Source organism: Acomys russatus, chromosome 25, assembly GCF_903995435.1.
Source record: "Acomys russatus chromosome 25, mAcoRus1.1, whole genome shotgun sequence".
NCBI lineage: Eukaryota > Metazoa > Chordata > Mammalia > Rodentia > Muridae > Acomys > Acomys russatus.
This window is the reverse complement of record NC_067161.1, coordinates 35,309,654-35,326,663: the sequence shown is the minus strand read 5'-3', so window position 1 is coordinate 35,326,663 and position 17,010 is coordinate 35,309,654. Positions and strand designations below refer to the sequence as shown.

The 17,010-nt window shown below is 42.8% G+C and overlaps 1 protein-coding gene across 1 annotated transcript in view; it reads right to left on the bottom strand.

The window, feature by feature from the left end:
- Positions 1-7,297, bottom strand: part of Meikin (meiotic kinetochore factor) — a 48,692-nt gene extending 41,395 nt beyond the window's left edge. The window contains exons 1-5 of the mRNA XM_051168172.1: positions 7,192-7,297; positions 7,006-7,099; positions 6,082-6,166; positions 3,950-4,010; positions 403-534 (exon numbers count right to left, since the gene is read on the bottom strand). Of these exons, the coding sequence (XP_051024129.1) occupies positions 403-534; positions 3,950-4,010; positions 6,082-6,166; positions 7,006-7,099; positions 7,192-7,297 (478 nt within the window). The remainder of the gene's footprint in view (positions 1-402; positions 535-3,949; positions 4,011-6,081; positions 6,167-7,005; positions 7,100-7,191) is intronic.
- Positions 7,298-17,010: the final 9,713 nt, after the last annotated feature.

The window sequence follows — 17,010 nt, the reverse complement described above, 5'->3', positions numbered from 1 at the left end:
TTTTTGTGTCTGTCTTAGGGTTCATGCTTTATTCTTTCCAATTCATTGTGTCTTTATGAGTCTGTTATTGAAAAGAAAATGGCACTTCCTGTTGTTGCAGCATATTGTAGAGAAAAGCCTCTGTTGTCTTCCACCATCAACCAAAGGCTCTATTTATAATAAATAATAAATGTAAGCAATTGTGAAAAATTCAAGCAGAGACTTGTCCTACTTAATATCTGTTATACACTGAAAAATAGGAAAGCTACATGAAGTAAAAGAAAAACAGAACTGCACCAAGAGAGCAAATATGTTTAGAGAACAAATACACCTTCACTATGCACAAATGTATTCCCTGAAAGGTTTATGGACAAAATGACACCTCTACAATAGAGCCAATGAAGGAGGCAATTATATTCTCACCCAAACAGTCTGATCCTCTGAACAGTTCAGGAGATGAAAAGCTACCAAGACTCTCTTCCATACTCCTTGTGTATGACTCTGTGTCTGAGCAACTCAAGAGACACCTGGAAACGTCATGCTCCAGAGTTAGACCTGTAAAGCAAAGTGCGACAAGAAACAGTTGAGCTGAATAGAGAACAGACTAAAACTCTCAAAAATGTACATCTAGTTATGTACCAAGAGTGATTTCACATACAATTAGAAAGTCAAAATATTATCAATAATTTGGATTTGAATCTTAGACAGATAAACATTTTGATGTTGAGAATTGCATTACAATCCTTTTTGACTGGTTCCCTAAGTTTTACTTTTGTGGCTTAATCTTTACTCATCTCGGCTATAACTATACAACTCAAAAAGAAATTCTATATATAAGCAATTCACTAGTAAAATGAATAAAGAATAAACCCAGTTATTCCATCTAAAAAAACAATGACAGACAAAAATAACACAGAATGAAACACAAACAGAAGACTAAACACACGTCCCAGAAATAGACTCATACATATGTGCAAAACTGTCTTTTATGTAAGCAAGTTAACAAAGAAAGGATTGTCTTTTAAGCGAATTGTGTTAGAATCACTCCATATACATATGTAAAACCAAAACCAATTTTGGGTGCATGACTTAGTGGGGTGATGCTTGCCTCGTCTGTGTACAGCGCTCAGTTCAGTCCCTATTACAACACGAACACTTCATCCCCAAATACAAAGCCCCCCCAAAAAAAAATTGAGCTGAAGAGATGGATCAGAAGTTGAAAACACTTGCATTCCTTGGATTTGGTTCCTAGTACCTATATAGCAACTTATAAATGTCTGTAATTTCATTGTCGGGGGATCTGAGACATTGCCCTGGCCTCTTTGGGCACCAGGCATACAGGTGGTACACATACATACATGTAGACACATAAATATAATGCATACATATAAATGTAATTTTAAAAAACTTAATATTTATACCATACTCTAAGAAACTAACTCTAAGGTAGGCATGTCGGTGTGTGCTTCATGGCGTGGCCCTAGCTACTCAGGAGGCTAGGGCAGGAAAATCTCTCTAGGTTATAGAGTGAATTTAAGGCTAGCCTGGGCAACTTAGGGAGACATTTTCTTAAAGTAAAAAGTTTAAAGGAGATCTGGGGAAAAGACAATGCAAAAACAACATTATAAATGGAAGAGCTACATACTGTGAGAGAGTCAGTGCTGGTAAACGGCTCAGACATACATCTTTCCCCGGACTGAGGCTACAGAGAAAGCCAATCTTTAAACTCAAACTGTTCTGCCAGGAACAATGGAACAATTTAGCACTATTACACACACACACACATGCCACGCACACACACAAACACATATGCACACACATGCACACACACACGCCCACACACATGTGCACATATGTACACCCTACTACCCTGAGAACCATGTGAATACAGGGAGCTGACCCAGATAAACCTGGGGACACAAATATACTTAGGCAAAGACCACATATAGGACACTGGTGGAAAGGTAGCCTGAACTCTGCTAATATGCAATTGCAAAGTCCTCAATTCCTACCACTCTTTACCCTTTACCCACTTCCCTCTCTTGTGCGCTCTCTCTCTCTCTCTCTCTCTCTCTCTCTCTCTCTCTCTCTCTCTCTCTCTCTCAAGACAGAATCTTACTATGCATCTCTGGAACTATGAGTGCTGGGATTAAAATCTAAGAATCCATAATGTAGAAGAAAAGGTAGGAGCTGAGATAAAAGCCAAAAGCTACTGAAATTACAGAATTTCTTCCAAGTCTAGTCCCTTTGGACCTTCAGGGCTGGTCAGCCAGCTGACAAGCATGCCTCTTTCCCATTCCGCAGTCCTAGAACTCCTGGACCAATCCATTTAGGGTCTCTGTGCTGTGACAGGGTAAGAAAGTGTGGCACAGAACTGTCCTCAGCTGGACGTTTGTTAACAAGGATGAAGTGCTGGTTGCCTCCTCTCCTCTTCAGACAATAGTCACAGGACAGAAAAGCCAGGGGCGCGTTCTGAGATTCCTCTTTGCCACAGCATTCCTTTAGGAATTCCTGCACCTCTGCTTCAGGAAACCCATTCTGCTGCTACTCCTTAATGGTATCATAAGAAATCTGCAGCAAGTGTAATAAAAGGGCTGGGAATCATGGAAAAGGCTAAGGGGGAGGGGCTGTAAGTACAGACGCTGCGCTGTCACACTGAGGTGCTCTCGGGATACATCTGAGCAAAGGCTGAAGGCATTTTATGACTGTTAACCAGAGAAAACAAGCACTCAGCAACTGTGCTGAGGTTTTCAAACTTCTCAAGATATGGTCATATGACCATCCAGGATATGCAACTCAGATAATCATGCTAGCAGAAGTGCAAAACCAGATAACTTTTTAAGTTTTTTTTATTGTTAAAACATGGCTATTGCATCAGACGACTCCAACCCAAAGGAAGAGCATAGAGGTCTCAAGCAAAAATTTCTGCAGTTCATAATTTGTGAGATTGTTTACTGTAATTTCCTTTTTAAAATCGTGTATATGATATGTGTGTGTGTGTGTATGTGTGTGTTTGCATCCAGCGGTTAATGCCAGGTGACCTCCTTATTTCAAAAAATAGACTCTGGGGCTGGAGAGATGGCTCAGAGGTTAAGAGCATTGGCTGCTCTTCCAAAGGTCCTGAGTTCAATTCACAGCAACCACATGGTGGCTCACAACCACCCATAATGAGATCTGGTGCCCTCTTCTGGCGGGCAGGTATACATGCAGGCAGAGCACTGTATACATAATAAATAAATAAATATTTAAAACAAACAAACAAACAAGAAACCCCAGGCTCTCACTGAAGCCAGGACTCACTGGTTGACTAGGATGGCTGGCCAGTGTGCTCCAGGGCTCCACCTGTCTCCCCTTGCTCGGAACACCAGTATTACCTGTATGTGTCACAATTTGATTTTTTTTTTTTTTTACAGGTGATGGGGCTCTGAACTCAGGTCCTCATGCTGACGGAGCCACCTCCTCAGCCCCTAATTTCCATGTTTATATGGCTCCATACATTGCTATGTCCTTGATAATTATGGGGACATAGCAGAGCTCACTTGTCCAGGTCCTGGTGTCCATCAGTGTTTCCCACCGTGCCTCCTCCAGCCCCGGTGCCAGCAAGACCTGCAGTAAGACCTTTGTACATCTGTTTCTTCTCTATGGATTGCTCTTTACTATCTTTTTGCATAGCTGATTTTTACTCACCTTCAGATCTCAATTCAGTTGCCATCCTGACATGGAAGCGTTTCCTAATATTTCTAGCTAAGCATAATTAATTACATGCAAGTCATTCCCTTGTAATATGTCACAACTATCACTCCCATTTACTGGTGTGTACGTGGCGACAGGGAGGTCTAGAGTACAAGCAGAAGGGGTCACGTCACACTAGGGGAAAGTCATCTTCTTTTCCACTGAAATGGAAGTCAAGAGACGCAAATGAGTGCACATGTTTGAAGGAGAGACGAAAGCTATTATCTGTCAGTCTTACCTGAAGATAGCTGTTCACTGCTGGATGAACAACTGTCAATCTTGAAGTCATCAGTCACTGACTCCTATGTAGAGTAAGAATTAAAGATACAGTACAAATTGTGAGATGGATAATGAACAGCTGTCAATCTTGAAGTCATTGGTCACTGACTCCTATGTAGAGTAAGAATTAAAGATACAGTACAAATTGTGAGATGGATATTTTAATTCAATTTTTAATATTTAATTTGGTTTGAAAAACGAGTGTCAACTTTGTATGTTAATTTTATAGACATATCAGATTATTTCAGAATACTTATCACAGATAATCTGCTATTTAATATTAAATCTAAAAATAAATGTTAAAATTACTATGAATAAACACGGGGAATTAGCAATAGTCAACTCACTATTGTGAGATAAAACAGTAGACAGAAAATAAAGGAGAATGTTTTGGGGGGGGAGGGGGTATTCAGACAGGGTTTCCTGTGTAGCCCTGGCTGTCCTGGACTTACTTTGTAGACCAGGCTAGCCTCGAACTCACAGAGATCCACCTGCCTCTGCCTCCTGAGGGATTAAAGGTGTGTTTCACCACTACCTGGCTAAAGGTGAATATTTTTCTGATCACTTAGGAAGAAAGGATGGAAGTAAGAAATGAAGGGCTTCCCACCCCCCTTAAAAAAAGAGGAAAAAATTTAAAAAGAGGAAAATAAATTAAAAGAAAAATTATATATAAGTCCAAAGTAATAAAAGTAGAGACTCACAAATCAATGAAAATATTTGCTCTGTGTGTAGAACTATTTTCAATATATAATGAACACATATTTCACAATAGAAGAAATACAAATAACAGTGAGAAAAAATACCATCACAGAATGCCAAGCATACCTACTCTTTGGCCTACTGCCAACAATCTGAGATGTGCACATAATTCTGTAAAAGTATGTCTATCAACGCCTACAAAAGCAAAACCTTGGACACTTGGTCTCCAAATCTCCCGGAAATAGATAAATAGTTTATCTATAAAAAAAAAACCACTATGGGGCTGGAGAGATGGCTCAGAGGTTAAGGGCATTGACTGTTCCTCCAGAGGTCCTGAGTTCAATTCCCAGCAACCACATGGTGGCTCATAGCCATCTATAGTGTGATCTGATGCTCTGAAGGCCTAGAGGTCTACATGCAGGCAGAGTACTGTATACATAATAAATAAATAAATAAATAAATCTTTTTTTAAAAAAAAGAAAAAAAAACCACTATGAAGACACCAAAATATAAATACTTTAAATATTTTAATAATAATGTAATACATAAGTTGTAAAATGTTTTTAAAGCACAGGAAGAAAGGTGCAGGAAGAAATATTCAGCAATTTAAAGAAATTTTATATACTATTTTGAATACTGACAATCATCTACACAGAATACTTCCTCATATACTGTTTATAATGTAATGTGAAAATCTTTTTAACAATGATGTACATGACCCTGCTATGTCCTAAACACAGGACTGGTGGGCTGAAGCAGAAAGATTGTGAGTTTAAAACTCGCCTCTGCTACACAGTGAGAACCTGTCTCAAAAAGTCAGAGACTCCAATAAGAGACTATTAGAATGCTCTGTAGCATATAGAACCTTTAGTGTTCAATGATGTTTCTAGTTGCTAAGGGACAAAGTCAAATGGAAAACAGGAAAGTGCCTTCAAAATATTAAGATTTTTGAACCCGCAAAATAGAGCATTAACCTGTAACATTTCCCTAATACTCACTACAAGATGGGAAAAGATGGAAACGCATACGTATGAGCCTACTTGAACAAGGAAATCAAGAGCTCCCTAGGTAAAGTCATATATATCAATGTAATAAGAACATTAGAAATTATTTGCTAGCCGGGCATGGTGGTGCACGCCTTTAATCCCAGCACTCGGGAGGCAGAGGCTGGTGGATCTTTGTGAGTTCGAGGCCAGCCTGGTCTACAAAGAGTCCAGGACAACCAAGGCTACACAGAGAGACACTGTCTTGAAAAACGGAAAAACAAAAACAAAAAAGAAATGATTAGCTATCTATTAACAACGAAGACTCCACTCTTTGATCGAGAGGGACGCAGCTACTGCCAGTCTCTACCCTGTGTGTATATAAGAAGTATAGGAGAAACATACATACACTCAATGGAGTTATCTTTTCATCTGGGGTCTCTTTGCCAGGGCTATTTTCTTGCAGGCTTTTCCCTCCTGTAACACTTAACCCACTGCAAACAAACAAAACAGTTCAGTTTATACCATCTGGATTTGACTGTCTTTTTGTAGTTTAAAATCTGAAAGTTTGCCAGGCGTACTGGCGTGCCCGCCTTAAATCCCAGCACTTGGGAGGCAGAGGCAGGTGGATCTCTGTGAGTGTGAGACCAGCTTGGTCTACAGAATGAGTTCCAGGACAGTCAGGGTTGTTACACAGAGAAACCCTGTTTCAAAAAAACCAAAACCAAACCAAACAAAACAAAATGCCGAGGAGGAGGAGGAGGAGGAGGAGGAGGAGGAGGAGGAGGAGGAGGAGAAAATCTGAAAAGGACTCTTGAGAAGTAACTTCAAGATTTTCACCAAAAGCTGAATGATACTACAAATGCTTTCCTTAGAGGTTCTGACTCATTTTTAAATAAATTGGCAAGCCTTCCACTAATAAAAGGATCTGACTGGCTCAGGACCATAGCTCAGTTGGTAGAGTGCCTTAAGCCCCGGTATATTGGCACAAGTCTGTAATCCCAGTTTTGGGAGGTGAAGGCATGAAAATCTATTAATGTCAACATCTATTGCATAGGGAATTTGAGGCCGGCCTGGGCTACATGAGTTCCTACAATTCATAAATATATACCCACATATGTGTGCATATAACATAACACATACATAAGTGAGAAAAAGACATACTAGAATAAGTGTGTGTGTGCAGCTCCCAAATTTGTGGGTCTGTGTTTTGGGCGTAGAAGCATTCGTTTCCTTCTTTGATTCCTTGAATGAGTGGCTACTAAGCAGACACAAAACTTAATACTTTCCGAGAAAGTTAAGTTGCTCGGACTTGTTACCCTGAGCTACCCACCTTGGCAGCTGTGCGCCGCTACCTCTGGGCCTGCTCAATTCTTCTTTCTCAGAAATCTTCCGCAACCCCTGCTCTTTGCCTTTTCCCTTCGGACCTGTGAGAGGGTGCCACGTTTCAGGGGGTCTGGTCGTCCCCAGCTCAGCCCCTGTCGCGCCTACCCACCACCCAGGCCTAGGGAGCTTCGACCTGGCAGGGCCTCTGTCTTCCCAGGGAGGGCGAGGTCAGGCTTCGGGGTGAGGTTAAGCCTTTCACCAGTCCTCTTGTTGCGGCTATAGACCCGTCGAGGCCACATGACCACCCGACCCCAGCCTGAGGGACCCGCATGCCCCATCTTGTCCATCGCCTTCCTGAGGGGGCGACCACCCACAGCCCGACGCCCTGCTGTGGCTGCGTCAGTCCCTCTTTTTATAGCCGCAGGTGCTTCTGGGAAGATGGTGGCCTGCTCAGGCCACGCCCTACTGCGGGCAAAGTAGGGCCTTAGCTATGTGCATTTCCTCTCATCTACTGTACTCAAGCCCTTAGGTTTTATATGCGTGTGTCACACACACACACACACACACACACACAAATACACTCACACGCACGCATTTGCGTCATATACGCGCATGCGTGCCACACACACATGCACGCACGCACACATGCACGCGCACACACACGCACGCACGCACGCACGCACACACATCTGCGTTTAGCAGCCTGTTACATTTAGGTCCAAAGACCCAACACCTGTTATACCTGTTGTTCTGAGCGCTGCATGAGACCCTAGCAGTGGACTTTTAGGTTTCTGACCTCAGGGAGTGAAGATGGGAGGTTAGCCTTACTTAGCACAGGAAGTCAAAGAACAGATTTCTTAGAGGAGGCTCCATCTGATAAGTATTGGGCTCGATCAACCATCTTTTTACTCTTTAAAAAAAAAAAGAAAAAGAAAAAAAGCAGGGCTGGAGAGATGGCTCAGTGGTTAAGAACACTGTCTGCTCCTACAGAGATCCTGAGTTCAATTCCCAGCAACCACATGGTGGCTCACAACCATCTGTAATGTGACATAATGCCCTCTTCTGGTATACAGGTATACATGCAAATAGGGTACTCAAATACAGTAAATAAATAAGATCTTTAAAATGTTAAAAAAAAAAAAAAAAAAAAAAAAAGCAGCACTTGGCAACACTGAAAATGGTCTGCAGAGATGACCTCAGGAAGAGTTTGAAGACATCCTAACATTGTGCGTGTGTGTATGCAGATGAGAACACATGTGTGTTTGGAGCTAGAGGTCAACATGAGTGGACTTTCTTAACCTCTCCAGCGGGGTGCTTACAGATGCACACTTCCACGTCCGTTTTTAAAAACAGACAGGGGATCTGAACTCAGGGCTTTGTGGAGGCGTATGTGGAAATCCCCTTACCGACCGAGCCATCTCTCATCCTGAGACTCCCGTATTATATCTTTGAATACAAGCAATTTTCATAATAAAATTATACAGTACAATTGAAAACCAGCTCATAGAAACATTTATGGCGTTCCATCACTCATCAAACTATAACTCTGTAAAGAACAGAGGGCTCTTTATGGGCATTTTGCCTGCTTAGATGGGTCAGTGACTGAGTAAGGCTGAGCAACTTACTGTGTTAGGTACCGTGTCCTGAGGACACGATAAATAATAACAAAGCTAGGGTTCAGCGAGGGCTCTCAGTCTTGCAGCCCCCCAAGCAATAATCACGGTCCGACATTCTTTATTGAGTTATCCCCGTAATATGCAAACAGGTAGTCTCTCACTCACACACCAAGTCTCCTGGCACTTCTTCCTGCTTTGTGGGACTTTTGTGAAAACAAAGCCAATGCCCCAGTGCAGTTTTTAAATGATTTGTGGGAGGCCTGAAACTTGGGAGCAACTAGATCTGAGAGAGAAACCAAGTTAGAACAAAAGCCCTTCTGCTCTTCAGTGATCTGAGAGGGTCCCTGCAGGTGTCAGACAGGAAGTGAACCATAGCACATCCAGGCTACTGCCTGAAGCCACAGTGATATTTGTGGGCCACGTGGCCTCTGGGGACCATTCTGAGATGCCTGTTCTGCCACCTGAGGCCACAGTGATGTTTTGGCCTGTGCTGTTGCCAAGGACCACGCTGCATCTACGGTACTACTGAAACCAGGGTCTGTGATTATGTTTGTAGCCACGTTACCACGGAAGGCCTTGCGGATTTCTGTGATCTGTGCTGCTGCCTGAAGCCATGTTGATGTCTGTGGGTTCTGCTGCCACAGGGGACCATGTTGATGCCTGTTGTCCCAGCTGTCTCTGTTTGGTCCTGCTGCAGGGCATGGCTGGCATGCCCTGCCCTCTACCTAGGGGCGGGGCTTCCTCTCTCCCAGCGACTCATTATATAAACCAGACATTTTGCCTTCACTGTCTGCCTTGTCCCTGGCTCTTTTCCTACCTCCCTGTCCTCTCTCCTTCCCTTCCCCATCCCACGCTGCTTCCAATAAACCTGCATTTATATATTACAGCTTCGTTGCCGTTAGCCTTGTCTAGGTCTGTGGTCCTACAGAGGCGGGGAGTCATCTTCATGATTTGTGCTGTTGCCAGAAACCGTGTGAAACCCCCGCGAACTGTGCTCCGCTGGCCGTGAAGAGCAAGTAGGCTGCTTTTGCTGTGGTATGGATGACTGCCAATGCACAGTTGACAGAGAGAGAGAGAGACATGGAAGGCTTCTCTGACAACCTCTTCCCCTCCGCCCCCCCAAAGTAACAAGCCTAGACAGGAAGCCACCTGAGAGAACTCTTTGTTGTTTATGCGTGTGTATCTTTAAAACAATTTTTTTTAAAGTTTATTCACTTTACATCCTGACTGCAGCCCCCTCCCTGCTCTCCCCCCATTCCCATCCTCCCTCCCTCTTCCCTGCCCTCCCTTTTAGTCCTCAGAAAGGAGGAGCCCTCCTCCTCTACCATCTGACCCCAGGCTATCAAGTCTCATCAGGACTGCCTTCATCCTCTTCCTCTGTGGCCTCGCAAGGCTGCCCTGCCAGGGGGAGGTGACCAGCAAGCAGGCAACCAAGTCCATGTCAGAGGTAGCCCCTGCTCCTCATATTAGAGAGATCACATGGAGACTGAGCTGCCTCGTGACTACATCTCAGCAGGGGGTCTAGGTCTTCTCTATGGTCCTTGGTAGGTGCATCAGTCTCTGCAGGACTCGCTGGGCCCAAATTTGTTGGCTCCGTTGGTGTCCTTGTGGAGTTCCTGTCCCCTCCGGGTCCTTCTATCCCCCAACTCTTTCATAAGACTCCCTGTGCTCTGTGCAAAGTTTAGCTGTGAGTCTCAGCATCTGAATTGATCCCTTGCTGGGTGGAGTCTTTCAGAGGACATCTAAGGTAGGCTTCCTTCCGGTGTCTGTTTATTTGCCCTTCTCAATGAGCATTAAGCATCCTCCCTAGGGGCCTCCTTGTTGTTTAGGTTCTTTTGGTCTGTGGATTGTAATGTGGTTAAAACGTATGACAGGGATGCTGAAGTAGAGATCTCCACAACTGATGACCTCTGCAGGCGGCAGGGGTGTGGGCTCAGTTCCATTTAAGGGTCAGTCCACTGAGAGCTTTATTTTTTTCTATTTTTTGTTCTTACCTTTTTTTTTTTTTTTGAGAGAGAGAGAAAACCACAACGGGGTGTGTGTGTGTGTGCGTGTGTGTGTGTGTGTGTGTTGGGGGCGCAGACATGGAAAGGATGGGAGGTGAGTATGATAGGGCACATTATGTGAAAGTCCCAGAGAATCAATCCAAATGTATGTTTAAACAACAAAAAAGAAGAACAACCAGGTATAGATTGCCTTTGTCAACTTGCGTCAGACTTCGGGGAGGGGAGTCTAATGACAGATGTTTTACTTTCATTGTAGTTAATCCCATATAATTTGGAACAAAGTTTCCTGATGTAATACAAAAAAGTGTAATTACATCGGAACTCAACTCAGGGTACTTGTTGTTTCTTCCAAGAAGATGTGCTGTAGAGACAGGCTGCCTGTACTCTCTGAAGGGCCTAAGGGTCTGGCTTGGTCTCAGTCATACAGATAGAAGTCACCTGTGGGGCTGTTAGCTACCACTGGTCCTGGTTGTAGGAGCTTGACATGGCAGACCACTGGCTGTTAAGCATTTCAAATTCCTAGCTCTCTGGATGAACGAACTTTTTTTTTTTCCATATTTCCCATCTTTCTCAAAGACTTTCGTGCTATGCTCCCAACAGTGATCATGTTCCCTAAATGTTTTATGTTTGTTTATTTGAGACGGGGTCTCGCTATGTGGTCCGGGGCTCACCTGGAACTCAGTATATAGACCCCCCCCTGCCTCTACTTCCTCAGCACTGGGAATCAGGGCGTGCGCCACTGTGCCCAACTCCCCCTAAATACCATTTCATATACTCCAGGAAAATATCTAAATGCTAATTAGCTTAAAATGTCCATGACCCTTTTATCTTCCTGCCTCTACCTCTCAAGTGCTGGAATCACCAGCAGGTGCCCCTGTGCCCAGTTATATGTAGACGGGAAGCAAACTCGGGGCTTGGTGTATTCATATGCACAAGGTAAAAATAACTTTCAAATGTTGCCCTCCTACCTCCACGCACTACTGCACACAAGCCGTACAACTAACTATGCGCTTTGCAGCCGAGGAAGCCGTGTCCTAGGGAACTCATGAAGGCAGGTGGTTGTCACGGGTGCCGTAGCTGCCTTGGCATAAGCTGGCCATGCTGGCATCCCTCCTAATGGGGACGGGAAAGAAGTAAGGAAGGAGAGGAGCTCGCAGCCCTTAGCAGTAAGGAAGAGGAAAGAGACTTGAGACAGCAGTGTTCTCTTTACAACTTCACCTAGAACCAGCCTATAAAAAGGACTAGACAGATAGATGGCTAAGTGGTTAGGAACACTGGTTACTCTTCCAGAAGATCAGGGTTTGGTTTCCGGAACACTGTAACTCCAGTTTCAAGGAGATCTGATGCCCTCTTTTGTCCTCCCGGGGTACTGCAACACAGTTGGACTTCCATGTAGACAAAACACCATATACATAGAATAGAAATGAAATAATTTTTTAAGGGAAAAAGAAGCAAGTACCCCACAAGAAAATGAAGTAGGCAGAGACATCTCAACTCAGTCATCTTTCTCTCTTCTCCATCTCCACAGGCAAACTGTCAGCGCCAGTATTCACACACGAGGCTTAACTGGAACATTTTCCACTCGCCCATTTTACTGCTCCCACCCTAGACCCAGAACTCCACTGGCCACATTCAAGTTCAACATATGATGAGACTAGATTGGAATCAGTCACAGGGACACAAACGTCTATGGGGAAACAAGTGTCAAATGTTGAAGAGTTTTCTGAAGAAAAGCCTCCTCTCCCACCTTCTAAAGAACCAGTCTGTGGAGTTTGGAGTCCTTGAAACCCAAAGAAAGTCTTGCTGAACACACACACACACACACACTCTCTCTCTCTCTCTCTCTCTCTCTCTCTCTCTCTCTCTCTCTCTCTCTCTCTCTGTGTGTGTGTGTGTGTGTGTGTGTGTGTGTGTGTGTGATGAAACAATCTACTGAGAGGCTTTGCTTACACTGTTCCCCATGAGCGTCAGGGATCCAACTGAAAGCTAGTTTACATGTGCTTAGATTACTACAATGGAAGAAATAGCAAACATGGGTAAAATATAGCTCCAGATATTGCAGTCTTAAGGCAATGAAACCTATAAAAGGGCCAAGGGGATTTCCCTTTAATAGAAACTTCTTGAACATCTACTGTAGGCTACACTTTTTGCAGTCAGGCCAAACCCTGAAGCAATTGTCCCCGTGGGGATGGAGCAGAGAGACCATCAACCAGTAAATCACTTGGGGAGCCTCTAAGCTTGGAGCTTACTTTTTGTTTTCTTTAAGTACGCATATATATGTGCCTGGGTGAATTTTATGTGTACCGAGTGCATGCAGGAAACTGTAGAGGCCAGCAAGGCATCAGATTCCCTGTGACGGGAGTGACAGGCACTGGAGTTCTAAGCCTTGACGTGGGTACTAGGAACCCAACCCTAGTCCTCTGTCAGAGTGCTGAATACTCTCAACCACTGAGCTGTCTCTCCAGGCCCAAAGGGGAGTTTTCAAAGAAAAATGGCAGAAGTTGGAGGGCAGGGTAAAACAAAGGACGAGGCACAGAGGCAGGAGGGAATACTTGGTATGACTTCAGCCAAGGCTCCACGAGGAAGTGGCAGGCGAAGACCTGATAGTCTTCCTGCACTGAACCAAGGGGCCAGAGCTTTATTCTGAAAACCACTGGAAGGGTCCAGAGAAATAACAAGAAAGTGGGGTGGCCAGATTTTCAATTTAGAAAGATGCCATGGCTGAAATCTGGGCCATGGAGCAAGAGCATGAAGACTGTTTTAAGAAAGCACTGCACTATTTCAAACCGACAGCGAGGGACTCACACCACACAAATAGCTGCGAGAACAGAAAGGAACAGAAGAGGAAATACATGAAGGCAGCATCTGCACAAGCTCAACGTGGCCGAGCGCACCCCTTAAAGACACTGTATCCTTTGGTTTATAGTTGATTAGATGACCTTGTGGATGTGATAAAGACCATCAACATGATGGAGAATTTGAGAAGTTACTTGTTTTTTTTTTTCAACTGAAAATTTCATAAATCCATGACATATTTGATAATAGAAAGGGTTCCAGCAAAGGCTTGCACAAAGGGAATCCTCTGGGTGCACTTAAGTTGTCAATAGTCAGCCATTCTTAACTACTTAAAGTTGGGGGAAACTTACAGGGGATGTTGGAGACGCTGATGCTGAGGCTGCTTACTTCACCATATACACTGTGATTGATCATCATTAAACACAATCCCCACGAGGGAACTACATTGCGTAAGCATATCAAATAGAAAGAGATCATAAACAATTTTGAGAAATAAAAAAAAATCTTTATTTTTTACAAAAGTTTTCATAAGTGCATTTTGTATTTGATGTTCATGCTGTTATAACAAAGCAAATGAAAATATAATTAAGTTAAGACACCTATGCATATTTAAAAAGTAATATTTTAATTCCTTGATTTTCAAAAATTGAAAGTACAATAAGCAATTGTTCAAAAATAGCCATTTTCCCCCTCCCCATGCGATCATTGCAACGAATTAACAAGGAAAAGTAAAATGAGCAGTCAGGTGAATGCTTTCATGGCATTATCAGCTCGTGGAAATCCTTTGTTTGGGACTAGGTTTAGGAATGCTTGCTTACACTTTCAAGTATGCATCACCTCTGCAGTGCAGCCATTACTGTGTTCTCAGTGAAGAGGTTCTCACTCGGGGACTGGTCCTCAGCTGGATGCTCAGCTCATTCCCATGGGATTATTTGTAGGTTCACAGGCAGGATGATGCAGCATACTTAAAAGAGAACCTAAGACTATGAGGATCCTTCTTCCCCCCTCTCATTGTAGTGTTTTCTTAAAATAAAAATTGTCAAGAAAATACAGCCAGCTTATAGCCTACCAATTTTACATACAGTTGTTCATTCTTTTGTCCTGAGATATTACGCGAATTTGTAGTCTATTTTCATGCAAAAATATAATCTCACATTCTTTACATTCATGTTCTAGTATTTTGTATTTCAAATAACTGTGTCATCCTGGTGCTTAATACATGTGAAAAATAAAAAACAATCGATTCATTACGGCAAAAAATTAATGAGCAAATAAATCATGATCTTTCAAGGGTGATACAATCAAATTTTAAGTGATGATTTTAAATTGGTGGAAAAAAAAAAAAAACAAACTCCCTGATTGTCAAACTCTCAGTGGAGATTTTTGGTATCTCCCTGCCTCCCCAGGCTTATGGAGAAGACAGCATATGGCTACTCCTTGGAACTCTGAGTTTGAGATCCCAATACATGGAGCTAGGCCTGCATACTGCACCTGGCCAATCTTATCTGTCATCTGGAGGGCAAGTCTCAAATCTATGTGTAAAGACATATTTTGTGGTAAGTGGGGAGGAATATGTGTCTTACAGATAGCATTTACTCCAACAGGATTGATTTGTAAAAACAAATGTGAGAATTAGTAACACATTTTAATGACAAATAGATAAAAATGCCAAGCATTTGAGAACGTATTTATGATTAAGGAACCAAGCCTCTGTGGCTTCTGGACTTTAAAAAGTATATGGTGCTCACTCGGATCATGACAAGTTTTAAGTACTTAGCCTTTTGCCTATATTGGTTAAAGAGAAACAGAAACTTATTTTTTTCATCCCCTGAGATAAGATTTGGAAATCTGAAGCAAGAGGGATTTTTCCACTGAAACGTGCTGTTTCATTTCTTTCTTGTTACAAACTTAATTAGTATTTCACAGAGGAGAAAGAGGACATACGATGCTCTTAAGCCCACTGTTTACTTTCTAAGCACATTTATACCCGCCACCCCTGTGAAATTTGATGGTTTCCACACAGATTGAGAAGTTCAATGAAAACATAAAAATCGTTTGAGAAACAAAAATAAACACATTGTCTACAATGAATCACATCTAAATACAGTGAGAAATAAATAGAATGAAGATAATTTTTAAAATATCATTTGCTTAAATTGCGTTGTTCAAAATTCTGTTGGAATCAAGGTCAACTATGGGATTTTAGTCAAGTAGAAGGACAATGGAAAATAGCTATTTGAATGTAAAACTCCCTGCCCTGAAGATAATATAGATATCTAATTCAGGTAATGGTCTTCAATTTTAGTTGATCGAATATGCATTAGGTTTCTAAAAAATAAATAAATAAAACAGTGCTCTTCAGATGTGGCTTTGAGTGTGTTATTTGTCTAGCCAGAAATATATTTCAAATGTAATACACACAGGGCTTGGAGTGGAGCTCAGTTGTACAGCACTTGCCTAGCATGTGCAAGGCCCTGGTTTTGCTCCTCCATTCTGTGAAAGAAATTTATGTGCACAGAATTGCTCATCTAGTCAAAGTCAAATTTATAGGTGCAACAGTGAGTCTTCAGACAGATGATGCCCAAGGAACGTGTAAAAAGAAAAGTGCCTGAATTACTGTACCAACTGGTGTTGAAGTCATGACAACGTGACTGAGATGTGTGTGCAGTCAATGATGCAGGTCATCCGACAGGCCTGCACGATGATGCTGGTTCTTATAGCGGTCACTCACAGACAGGTTGGGACCATCCAGCAGACCTGATGATGATGCAGGTTCCAACTGAGAACATTCACTTACAAGCGAGTTGGGACCACCCAGGGCTGAGGAGCTCTTTGTCCTGCTACAACTGATCATATATGTATTTGGACAGATTATGTGAACTGATTGAGTTCTCAATGTACTTTCAGAGTCCTGTTCCTATAGAAGAGAAACGCTTCCTTAGGGACCTTTCCCTCCTCAGGTGCACAATTGAAAGTGTTGACCTCACCTGCACTGTCCATGGTATTGAGGCTTTTTGTGCCGTCAGAATCTTGGCACCCAGATTCAGGATGCATCTAAACATACGATACAATTAAGGTTTTATGGTCAGTTAGGGGCATCTAGAGAGACGATGCATTTAAGGAGCATCTAAGAGTGAAATGAAACCATTAGCATGGATTCCTCTATGTTGGACTTGCATAGTTTTCTAGGGAAACTTTGAAGAAGGGCTTCTGGGTTATGTCAGTGAAGATTGCTTTGATGGTCATAGGAAAAGAAAGCAAAGCTCTTCAGAATTTTAGCCACCTTGGGTTTCCCAGACCATTGTGTTTCCATAGACATGCAGAGAATGGAAAGGGAAAACCTCCAGCAGGAGCATCGGTACATAAGTTGTCACCCACCCTGAGAAATCACTGAGTGCCTTCCCCTAAGTGTCAGCCAAGAGTCCATTTGCTGCAGTCAACAGACGTCTTTTAGGCTTGGTAAGAAGTCTGTAGATATGTGCAACTCCTACCTACAGTTCTGTACATAGATTCTGAATATTCCAGTGAGCTGGACGAAGGAGAACACGTACTGATAGACCTTTGGGGGTTGTTAAAGAAATATGTTTGTTTTAA